This window comes from Aphidius gifuensis, linkage group LG1, assembly GCF_014905175.1.
Source record: "Aphidius gifuensis isolate YNYX2018 linkage group LG1, ASM1490517v1, whole genome shotgun sequence".
Classification (NCBI taxonomy): Eukaryota; Metazoa; Arthropoda; class Insecta; order Hymenoptera; family Braconidae; genus Aphidius; species Aphidius gifuensis.
The window spans coordinates 26,060,451-26,072,655 of NC_057788.1; the positions used below are offsets into that span (position 1 = coordinate 26,060,451).

The 12,205-nt window shown below is 26.6% G+C and overlaps 3 protein-coding genes across 5 annotated transcripts; 1 reads left to right on the top strand and 2 right to left on the bottom strand.

Moving 5' to 3' along the window:
- LOC122857957 (histone acetyltransferase type B catalytic subunit) lies at positions 1-2,010 on the bottom strand. The gene is made up of 4 exons (XM_044160536.1): positions 1,878-2,010; positions 1,505-1,660; positions 1,153-1,415; positions 1-1,069 (listed from the first exon to the last, which is right to left on the bottom strand). The coding sequence occupies exons 2-4, from the start codon at positions 1,651-1,653 to the stop codon at positions 276-278; spliced, it is 1,206 nt and encodes a 401-aa protein (XP_044016471.1). The 5' UTR covers positions 1,654-1,660; positions 1,878-2,010; the 3' UTR covers positions 1-275.
- A 203-nt stretch (positions 2,011-2,213) lies between these two features.
- On the top strand, positions 2,214-9,202 carry LOC122857921 (bromodomain-containing protein 4-like). 2 transcript variants are annotated; one of them, XM_044160468.1, is made up of 12 exons: positions 2,214-2,321; positions 2,455-2,660; positions 2,924-3,038; positions 3,134-3,266; positions 3,379-4,383; positions 4,508-5,184; positions 5,267-5,488; positions 5,560-5,612; positions 6,883-6,980; positions 7,783-7,827; positions 7,895-8,029; positions 8,202-9,202. In XM_044160468.1, the coding sequence occupies exons 3-12, from the start codon at positions 2,967-2,969 to the stop codon at positions 8,528-8,530; spliced, it is 2,769 nt and encodes a 922-aa protein (XP_044016403.1). In that variant the 5' UTR covers positions 2,214-2,321; positions 2,455-2,660; positions 2,924-2,966; the 3' UTR covers positions 8,531-9,202. The 2 variants fall into 2 exon arrangements, with proteins under 2 accessions (XP_044016403.1, XP_044016411.1); XM_044160476.1 differs by having other exon boundaries at positions 2,229-2,660; positions 6,886-6,980.
- Positions 8,662-12,157, bottom strand: LOC122857931 (neprilysin-2-like). 2 transcript variants are annotated; one of them, XM_044160500.1, is made up of 13 exons: positions 11,935-12,157; positions 11,668-11,704; positions 11,339-11,596; positions 11,007-11,227; positions 10,671-10,811; positions 10,408-10,610; positions 10,212-10,343; positions 10,006-10,146; positions 9,822-9,906; positions 9,538-9,730; positions 9,227-9,462; positions 8,977-9,085; positions 8,662-8,910 (listed from the first exon to the last, which is right to left on the bottom strand). In XM_044160500.1, exons 3-13 carry the CDS (start codon positions 11,472-11,474, stop codon positions 8,729-8,731), a joined length of 1,779 nt encoding a protein of 592 aa, XP_044016435.1. In that variant the 5' UTR covers positions 11,475-11,596; positions 11,668-11,704; positions 11,935-12,157; the 3' UTR covers positions 8,662-8,728. The 2 variants fall into 2 exon arrangements, with proteins under 2 accessions (XP_044016435.1, XP_044016426.1); XM_044160491.1 differs by having other exon boundaries at positions 11,668-12,157.
- Between the last annotated feature and the right edge of the window lie 48 nt (positions 12,158-12,205).

Genomic DNA, 12,205 nt, shown 5'->3' on the forward strand with positions numbered 1-12,205 from the left:
ATAATTTATTTTCAAAGCTGTACACAAGTAACAATGATTATTTATTGTAAACTTCAAATTATTTTATTTCCATGAGAATTATAAAAAAATAGGATTATTAAATTACTAAATGATAATGAGAAAATGAAAAAAAAAAAAAAGCATAATGCAAAAATTTTTCCAGCAAATTATGCAATAAAAAGTGATCTTCATTTGATGAATAATATTTTTAACTTGCTGTCAATTATTGAGAGTTGGTAATTTAATTAAATTGATTATTGATTTATTTTTTTTTTTCATTGTTCAGATACTTCTTCAAGACGTCTAATGACTTTTTTATAGTCTTCCTCTAGTGAACGATATTCTTTTTCAAGTGATTGAATACGTTGTTCTGGTGGTGGAATTGCAACATTACCAAGTGATTCCAATTTCTTCATATCTTGAAGACCACGTTTGTATGGACTATTTAAACGTTTTTTAACATCCAATCTGTAATCTCTGTATTCTTGTTCATTTGACAAATCAGTCATTTGTAATCTTAAAATTTCATAAATACGTCTTGATTGTCTCTTATTTATTTTAAATTTATCTCTTGCTTCATTGATCATATCTTTATTAAATCCTTGAACAAGTAATTGTCTTGAAAAACTTGGTAGCTTCATACAATTAATAGCATCAACATAATCTCTAACTCTTTGAAATTCAATTGCTGGATCTTCAACAGTTATATCTTTAACTTCATTTGATCCTATATATTGACGATAAATTGCTCTTAAAAGATTTGCACAAAGACCAAGTTTTTGAAATGGTGGTAATATTAATACTTGTGCAATACGTGGTCTTGTATGATTTGGATATGCATAGTATTGATAAACTGTTGCAAAACCAATAGTAGCATAACGTTGTTGACCAGATGTTGTAAATTTTTCATACATATTAAAATAATGCCATTGATCATCATCAACATCAATGAAACTTGCTGCATCAATGTACCATAAAATAAACATTTGTAAACGATCATGATATTCCTTGAATCCTTGACATGTCATATCAGCTTTATAAACTTCAAACTGACGATTGTTTCCATTATCTAAATAATTATTAAATAATATAATTGTTATTCAAATTTTTTATTACTTATAAATTATATAATTGCTTTTATTATTTATTTACCATTTACTGTGAATGAATGCAATAGTTCACCACAAGGTTTAAATTTTTCATCTTTTGATAATGCCTTGACAAATGCATCCAAATTATCATAAACAGGTGGTGTCAATTTAGCCATTAATTTTGGAAATACATCATCTGGTTCAACATCATCAATTTCACCTTTTTGTAATTTTTCAGTGTACTTCATACCAAGATACGTTTCAAGTGAACCTGCTGAATAATACAACTGAACTTGTAGATCTTTATATCCAAAAATTGTTTCACTGTCAAGAAAAAAAAAACAAACAATTAATTATTGTTAATAATAATTATTAATAGATATATTATTAAAATAATAAATAAATATTTATACCTGTCTCCAAATACTTGATGAGACATTTCAGGGCTAAATGAAGTATCATCATCCTCAAGATCATCCTCCTTACGAATTAATTTTATATCCAAAGCTTCATTGCTGTCAATGACATATGGCTTCAAACGAGTTTCCATTGGATCATCCATGATTTTTCTAACATAATAATTAATGACAATAAAATTAATTTATAAAACCGACAACACAATTTTATTGTTGGCTTTTTGTAACAACAATATTAACAATATACTAACAAGCAAGCTGCGTAACCTCAAATAAATAAATAAATAATTATAATTAAACAAATTAAGTAAATATTATTTTGTTTAAAATTATTTAAATTATTAATTATGAATTATAATTTATGACTTACCTATTATTTCTTTTGATGACAAGATAAATTTGTTTTAGAAAATAGATATAAACACACAAAAATTATTCTGATATGTTGGCGCCAAAATAAATAATTCTGTATTGTCAATTTCAACGTTTTGAGAATTGAGGGGGGTAAAGTTTGTTTATTGTTATTATATACAATTGTTGTTGTTATTGTATTGATGATAAAACAAATTTAAAAAAAAAAAAGCTCATACAGCCATCTGTTTATCTTTTTGATAATATAGAAATTTGCTGCACTGTCATCTACCGTTATGACACTATAATTTTGATAATAATTTTTTTTTTTTTGCGAATTACACCCAGGGGAGGAGGGGGGCGCGAATTACGTCATGACTCGTATCAGCGTATCAGATTACTTATCTGTCAAAAATCACGCTTTTCATGGATAGAAGATGTTCTCTATCTCTCTTCTGTGTGTGTAAGCATATTTTTTTTATTTTTGTTTTTTTTTTAATTTAAAAAAAAAAATAAAACGTCAGCCATTGCTAAAGTATCTAATCGATTAATTTTTTTATTTATTTTTTATTTTTAATATTTTATTTATTTCATAGAGTAAATAACTACTTAGTACATAGAGAAAATTGAGTAATTTTGTGTGACTTGATTGAAAACAATAGTGGAGTAAATTCAAAAAAAAAAAAAAAATATATGTTGTGAATAATGAATTCAGAGAAATATTTGTTCTTTGTTGCTTTGTTTTGCTCTGGACCGGAATTTTTATCATTGACAAGAGTTATCACAAGTCAAAAATCATCTGGTATGTATATTATTAAAAAATTAAATTATTTATTTAATAAAAATATCATCAAATTGATTGTAACAAGAATTTTTATTAATACATTGATGAGATGTAAATTAACATCATTTATGTAATCCTAAAACTGATTAAGATAAAAGGTCAACTTGATGATATTGAATGAAAAAAAAACTCAGCTTTTGATTAATATGAATTGATAGTTACTGATGTTCAATTTGTTAAACCTATATTACATTATTTATTTTTTGTTTCTGTAAATTTAGAAAAAATTTTAGAATGACAACATAGGAATGAAAACATTGACGAATGTTGTTGAAAAAGAATACGTCAATGCTCATGGCTCGTGGTAAATATCGTGGTGCCAATGGGGCCAACAAAGTGAGTCAAAAATATTAATAATTTTTTGTTTAGACTATACATACAATTTATAATTGAAATTTTATATTAATATTTTTAATTTTTTGGTTTATTAGTCTCTGCTAATAAATGGATCGTACAAGAGTTCAGAATTTTTTTCAACGGAATATGATATCAATGAAACACCACCGAGTGCAAGAACCCTGCTCACAAAAGGCTACATTCAAGATGAAATTAATAATTTCTCAGGTATAAATAATAAAACAAAATATAATGATAATAACAATAGCATGTAATTTTAGTTTGATCAATAAGTTTGTATATGTAGCAAGTTGATAATCAATTTAATATATATTTTTAGGAGCAACTGTATCAACACGCGGTAGATTTATGACAGAACAAGAAAAATCACGTTGTCCAAATGAACGTTCACTTTATCTTTATATACAAGGCCATGAAAAAATAAATGTTGATCTTGCAATACAAAAAATCAATGAGATTATAAAATCAGAGCATCAAAATGTTTTACAACGACCTAGTAGATTTACAAATGCACCTCCACCATTGATGAGTCTTCATTCAGGTGTTTCATCTGTTGAAAAAATATGTGTTGGTATAGAAAATGCACCACCAGGATTTGATTTACGTGGACGTATTATTGGTGCTGGTGGAGCAAATTTATTATATATAAGAGGTGAAACTGGAGCAACAGTAACATTACGAGGTCGAGGCTCACAATTTACTGATCCAATTTTAGGCACAGAATCACCAGAACCACTTCATTTATATATACAACATCCAAAAACTGAGCTATTACAAACAGCAAAACAACTTGCTATTAATTTAATACAAACAATGCAATCAGAATTACAATCTTATATTCAACAACAACCACCACCAGTACAATCACAACAAGTCCTTGAAACATCACAATTACAACAAATACAACAAGCTCATTTTCAAACAATGAATATTGGAGCATTGGGACAATCAAATGTCGTTACAATACAACATCAAGATATTATTCAACATCCTCAAAGTAGTGTTGTAACATTACCAGCAACTATTTTAACTGCAACAATGGCAGGTGGTCCTGGAACAGGTGTACCACCACCTGGTGTTCATATACCATCACATTCAGGTTCAATTGGACCACAAGGACAAAATCAAGATATTCAAAATTTAATTTCACCACAACATCAAGTTGGACAAGTACAATTAATTGGTCCACCACCAACTGGTCAAGTGCAATATCAAATTCATTCGGGTCAACCATTACATATACAAGTACCAGCTTCAAGTCATTCATCTCAACAGCCAGTTACTCAAATGTATGTCATGAGTCAACCTCCACCACAAAGTCCAGGTTAAAACAATTTTCCATCTATAAATAAATTATAATTGAAAAAAGATAAAAAAAAAAAACATAATCAATAATCAATAAACATGAAGATTCTAATTATTTATATTATATTTAATTCTCTATTCAGGTCAACCTGGATTTAGCAGTGCAGCGCCAGTTAATGGTACTGTATCATATGTATATACACAACCAAATATGCAACGACCTCCTACACCTCAAACTGGAATTGAAACAGTCAACGTTAATTTACAACAACCACCACCATCAGCACCATTAAATATAACTCATCAACCACCTCCACCATCTCTTCTTCATCTTCATTTTCCACCACCAAATTTTCCACCAAATCAACCACCACCACCAATACCACAAACTTATCAAATTCAATATCAACAAGTACAAACAGAATCACCTCAAACACAACAATTTGTATTACAATCAGGTGAACATATTGTATCACATAATACTGAACAACATATTATACAATCACAATTTGATGTTCAACCACCACAATTTCAACATCAAATACCACCACCTACAACACAAACATTTCTTGTACCAACATCACAATCACCAGTTCATCATTCTCAACAAGCATCAGTTGGACCTGATGGAGGAATTGAACAAGGACAACCACCACAACCAGTACCACCACCGCCACAAATGGTACCACCGCCAAATCAAATGAATTTATTGACAAGTGTACCACCACCAAATCAACAGCAACAACATCAACAACAGCCACCACAAAATGCACCATGGTTATTTCAAGCTCATCAACCACCACCTCAAGGACAAATACAAGTAAATAATTCTTTTATATTAAAAGAAACATGGCTCAATAGTTGAATTTTATTATTAAAATTTTAATTTGATAATTCAATAGGTTCAAATGCCACCATCACAAGGAATGCACAATATACCTCATTCACAAGTACAAACACAGATACATTATACACAGCAATTACAATATCAAAATGAACATCAAGTTCATTATGCTGTTCAACCACCTCATCATTCATTTGAATTGCATAAACCAGATGATTCACAAGAACAACAAACAGGACATGGTGTAAAACGAAGATTTAATGATCCTGAAGGACCTCAGGTAATTTAATAATAAAAATTATATAATTTAATATATTAAAAATGAATAAAATATTATTGTTGCAATTACAGGAAGGTCCAGCGTTTTATTGTGGCCCACCTCCAATACACCGACATGGAAATGGGTGAGTTATAAAAAATAATAATATTATTTTTATAATAATTATGAAAATAAGACAACTTAATATATTAGTTAATGATAAATATATATTTAATTATAAAAAAATGATGATTGCTGTTGCGGAAAATAATTAAAAAGCATAATTTTATTGTAAAAGCAAATAAAAATTATTTTTTAATCCATAGTGAATATAGACAACGAGCCACAAGTAAATGGAAGTAGTGCAGGATTATACCAGTGTCAAATGAATTTTTTTTTTTTTTTAAGTTGTTATTTTATTATTTTTTAATATATAAATATATCTAATAAATAAATAAATATATATATATATATCTTTTTTCATTTATAAATATTTGGATTTAAAAGTTTTTGAGTTTAAGTGCATTTTAAAATGCATATTTTTTATTTTTACAGATAAATGATATTTGAATATTTTTCATTGGAACAGTTGGCGATAAATTATTAATTTAAAAAAATATTGTTTTTATTATTTAATTATAGATCTATATCTGGACTGTGTTTGTTTATTTATTTATTTTATTAACGAAAACAAAAAAAAACAAAATGAAAATAATAATTAAAAAAAAAAAAAACATTAATTAATAATGTAATAATTTATAAGAACTTATTTACCAAAATAATTATAAATAAATTTGAAAAATAATAACCGAGAGTTTCTAGCTAATATAATTTTCAATAAAACTCAGATATATTTTATTTTTTTATTTTTCTTAATTAAACATTTGATTGATTCTGTTATTAATTTATTATAAAAATTTTAAAATATATCTGGGCTTTATATTATGTTAGTGCTTGTAAAATATAATGAAAAAAAAAGAACAAAACAAAAAAAAAATGTCTAAAATGAAATTGTTTGTTATTGACTTTGATGAAATGGGTGATTCATCATAAAAAAAAAAAATATGTATCACACCCAAATTAAATTGAAAGCATAATTTGTTTTAGCAATTAAAATAAGTAACTCTTGAATAGTTTTAGGTGTAGGCGTCGTTTAAATAATTAACAAAATTGGACTTATAAAATTATTGAATAATTGTATAATATTAATCAATTAAAAAATTAGTTTGTTTTTTATTAAAAGAGAAAAAAAATTAATAATAAAAATAAACAAAAAAGAAAATAAAACAAAAGGGCAAAGAGAGAAAAAGTTCCAGGGATCATTGATTCAACGCCTATTTGAATTTTCTATTAAAGATGAATTTTTTTTCTATTTTTTTTTTTTTTCTTTTAAATAATCAATTTGATTGTTTAAGCAGTGAGGAAGAGAGACAACAACTGCGAGGGCATGGTCCTCCACCAGGTCAAGCTCATGGTGAACGAAACAAGCCGCTAATGCCACTTCCACACCCAGGTCTGTAGCTAAGAGTATTTCATTTGGAAAATATTGACTAATATTCTCTCTATTTTAATTTAAAAAAATAAATAAAAAATCCATATTGAATTCGTACATGTCAAAATATCTAACAGTATTTTTAGATTTTTTTTTATCTATCAATTAAAAATGCTGTTACAAAATAATTATTTAAATATAATGCTAGAATATTTGTCAGTATTTCCAAATGTGCGTTAATGATACTCTTAGACTGTAATGATAAATAAAATATAAATATTTTTTTTTGAATAAATTGAAAAGAATAAATAAAAAAAAAAGAAATTGATCACGCTGAATTATCACAATTCAATAGTTAGATAATATTGTAGACTGATTGCTGACAAGGATTTTTATTCGAAATTGTAAATTTTTTATGTTATGGCTTGTGAATGTTTTATATTAGATGGAAACTGAATGGTGGAAAGACGTCCGATCTCTACTACACTTTTGTACATGCTTGTTGATGTAAAAAAGAAAAGAATTTTTATTGCTGAATTTCAGATTTGACTGCAGTTTTTAAAAAAAACATCTAAAAAAATAAACACTGCTGTCCAGATTTTTGGGATATTTTATTTACACGATATTTACTTACTTGTTTTCAGGATAAATAAATATGAACAATCATCTATTTGCATTACTTAGATTTTAACGAAATTGATATAAAAAAAAAAATTAATTAAACAAAAAATTATGTAGTTTTGCTTTGCATACGATCCACGCTATCAGTACTATTATTTGTTTAATTTTTTTTTTTTTTTTAATCTCGATGTGTATTCTGCAGGTGAGAAACATAACATGGAGTCAAAGCAACCACGTCTATCACCAGGTTGGTAGTAATAAAAAAGAAATAAACAATTGAACAAAAAAGTACTTACAAAATTTTATAATCAAAGATGAAGATTTTGGGCCAATGATGCCTCCAGGACAAGTACCGTCTCCAGCACCATGGCAAGGACCCTGGATGAGGCCACTTCCACCACCTCCACCTCCAACAAACATGCCACCACCACAAATTCGACCTACTCGAGGTAATGATTTTTTTTTCCTCAATCTAAAAAAGAAAGAAAGAAAAAATTAATTAAAAAATATAAAATTTCCGGTTTCATTCATTCATTCATTTTTTTTAAAATTAAAACTTAATGAGTATATATCTAAAAATATTCGAGTTTAATTTATGCAATAGAATTTAATAAATTATAGGTCAAACGGATGTGGATCAAAATAGATCGTTGGAGCATCATATAAATGCTGAACACAATCAGATGCCACCCTACAACGTCAAACCCCCACCTTATAATAATTCACTCCCATTAATGCAGTCAATATGTAATCCACCACCTCCACCACCACTGCCTCCTCCTCATCATCACCATCATCATTCTCATTCTCATCCCCATCATTCACATTATCATCAGAATCATCAACAAAGACCACAATTTTCACCTCAACATTATCAAATTCCTGTCTCACAAAGCTATCAACCACCAAACGTTTGTAATTCTTTTCCATTTAATAAAATACATCAATAGGCTGCAACAAACAACTAATCAATAAAATGAAATAATAAAAAAAAAAAAAAAAACAATTAAATATAAAGATAAATATATTAAATAATTAATTAAAATTGTATAGTTTCAGTGCAATTAAAAATCTCATTATACTTATTGCTATTAGATTATTATTATTATTATTATAACGATGTACAGTAAATAATAAAGTTGTTGTTTTTATTTATAAAAAATTCGACATTTATCTGTTGGATTCATTTTTGATCCTAATGGACAATTAAAATCTTTTGAAAAATGTTTATTTTGTGAAACCATTGTATTATAACGTAATTTTAAATTTTCATCACAATCAGAAGCAACAGCATTAAGCCAAAATAATTGTCGAGCTGAATAATTTAAGCCTTGAAAGGAAAAAAAAAGCAATAATTAATTAATAATAAAAATTATAGAATAATATAAATATTTACCTGGAAGAGTTGTTAAACAAAGATGTGAAGCACAAAATTCAAATGCAGCTTTGTAAGAAATTTCAGTTGCCCAAAGAGTACGAAATAGTTGTTCATAATTCTTTTTGATCTGTAAAATTAATCAATGAAAATAATTGAATTGTAATAAAGTAAATTAAACATTAATTTTTGTTTTATATAATATTTATCTTTAAATGTGCAATAAATTGACATGCTCCAGTTTTTATTATTGAATTTTTAAAATTTTTACCTTCATATTACTACTGATCATATGACACGATTGTTGTTTCATAAATTGTTGGTCTGCTGATCTCGACCACGATGTATCAGTTATCTCACTTCCATTTTCATTTGTATATGAGCCTTTTTGATAAATGTGATCAGCCAATCCAGCAGCAATCTCCAGTCCAAGCACACCATAATTCAGAAAATCTAACTCTGGTATTATCAGTAATTTACCAGTAAGAATCGATCCAGCTGGTACATCTAGTAATTATTTAAAATTAAATTTATCAAGCATAATAATTTATTCATTATTTTTTCATTTAAAATCATACGTACAAATTTTATTTGTTGTTAAATCTGATCTAACACTTATCTCACCAGGTGAAAATGGCAATGAAAAATATGCAATATCATTTTGTAATGTATAACGTGTTCGTGAATTTTCAAGTTGTAAATAATACTTATCCAACAAGAAAGTATTAACTTCCCGAAATAATACAAGAATTGCAGTTGGCTGTGTTAAATCAAGCTACAAATAAATACCTAATATTAGTACATGGATTTTCAGATCAATAAAAAATGTATCAATGTTTTATTTTTTCAATTTTTAAACAACTCACTCTATCAAAGTAGTCATCATTAAATATTTCAACTAAATAAAGATTAACGATTGATAATTTTCTACGATTCATATCCGTATACATTCTTGAATATTATATATAACAAACAAAATATAGTAAATAATTAATTTAACTAATTTTGTTTTATATAATTATTATGTTTAAATAACTTTATTTAACTCACTGAGTTTGATGATCAATCCATGGTATGTGATGTACCATTTCATAAGTTTCTTCAATTATATTATTTTCTAATTCATTCAATATTCGTAAAGTACCTTCATCAACAAGTTGAGCAGTTAGCATATCCAAAGCTGATCCAAATCTAAAATAAATAGAGAATAAATAATCAATGTATTTATTATTTTTTTTTCATAATATGTATTTTACATTGCTGAAGTTGCATCAAAGCAAATATCTTGAACTTCTGATGTACTTGAGGCAAATGCAAGAGCCAGTTGTGGTCTTATTATTCGAAATAAATCATCGATTATTCCTAAAAATGCATAATTTGCTTGAACTCTAAAAATAAACAAAAAGATAAAATATATATTATTTTAAATAATAATGTATTAATAATTTGTACCTTTTATCAGTTGATTTTATTAATTTTTCCAACGCAGTTAAATAACATGTATTAACAAGCAAACGATATTGGCTAGATAAATAATTACTTTGACGATGATTAACAATTGTTTCAAGATAATCAATCCAATCGACATTTGGATACAATTGTAGTAATTCTTCAATTGTAATTTCATTCATTTTTTCATCATCTAGACATTTTAACTGTAACAAAAAAAGAAATGTTTTAAATTCTTTAATTTTCAATATAAATAATAAATATACCTGGTGTATTTTTTTTCTAAAATTAAGTGCATCATTTATTTCATTTATTTTTGGTGACTTTGAATGAGATAATAATTTTGCAATTTTTATATACAATGCTTTTTGTTCTTTGGAATTATTTGCAAAAATTGGTCTCTCAATCTGTAAATAAAAAAAAATATACATTAAATTAGTAGGTCAAAATCATTTCAATCAAGTGTAGAGTATAGTGAAATATATGTACAGATAAAATATTTATTAAAAAAAAAAAAAAGTAATGATAATGTTAGAAAAAAAAAATATTAAATAAAAAGGAAAAAATCATAAAATATATTATGATCAGAAAACTTTTATTACAGTAAGTTTTATAGTGTCATTTGGACTCCACGGTTTGTGAATCTCGTCGACATTGAGTCCAATATGAATAAAGACACTTGGCAAAAATCCAAGACGACGTGAACATTTACTAAATTTTACCCAAGTGAAGTGGCTGCTATTCCAAGAATCAGTGATTGTCGGCCATCCACCGAGTCTTTTTAATAATAAATGAGTTGCTGTGATTGCTTCATCTTGACTTGCTATTGACCATGTCAAAATAATATCATAACAAATATATTTTACTTAAAAAAATTATATGAATAAAAATGAAAAAAAAAAAAAAAAAACAAAAAACAAAAAAACATTTATACTAATTTTGCAATTTTGCCAAAATTGTTTTGCAAGTTGAATTGGTCGTTTATCCTCATATACACTGTCTTCATTTAATTTTTCTTTTAATATATTTCTCATGTAAAATAATTGAAGACGATATGTCGTTGGTTTCATAGTATTTGCTGGATTTTTATTATTATATTCGTTGAATTTTTTAAATTGTTTACCACAAGCGAATTTAACAAAATCATCACAAGGATCAATAATTGTTTCAATTGATTCAGATAATCTTTTAGCTAGAAAAATAAAAGAAAAAATAATTATTATATATATCAATTAAATAAATAATATCATTTTAATGACGAACCTTCTAGTCGACATGCTGTCAAGTTGCACTCATGGCACTGAAAATAATGAAAATTATTCAAAATGATAAAAATTTGAATAATATTTTTAAATACATTCATTGCCATCAAATATTCAACATAAAATAATAGCTATGAAAATTTTAACTAGTTTATATCGTTAAAATAGCGTCAGGTGTCAGGAAAAGTTTAATTAATGCTGGTAAGAGGCTCGCTAACGAGATCGTATTCCAACTAACAGTGTATATTCAAACCACAGTGGTACATACCTACACCTGGCTGTGCGATAAATTCACCACTTAAGTCTCTTAAAAAAGAAAAAAATTATGGTAAAATCTGTTTATTTTTTTTTTTTTTCGCTCGTGGTGTACAAACTAATTCTGGTTTTATGGCCTATTCGCAATGACTTTATGCTCATTACGAGCTAATATTGTCAGCTAGCTTATTGCTTTTTTCTGATAAAGCCACTCTGTTGGAATAAGAAAAAAAACAAAAAAGAAAATACTAACGAAGAATTATTAAAAAACAAAAAACAAAACA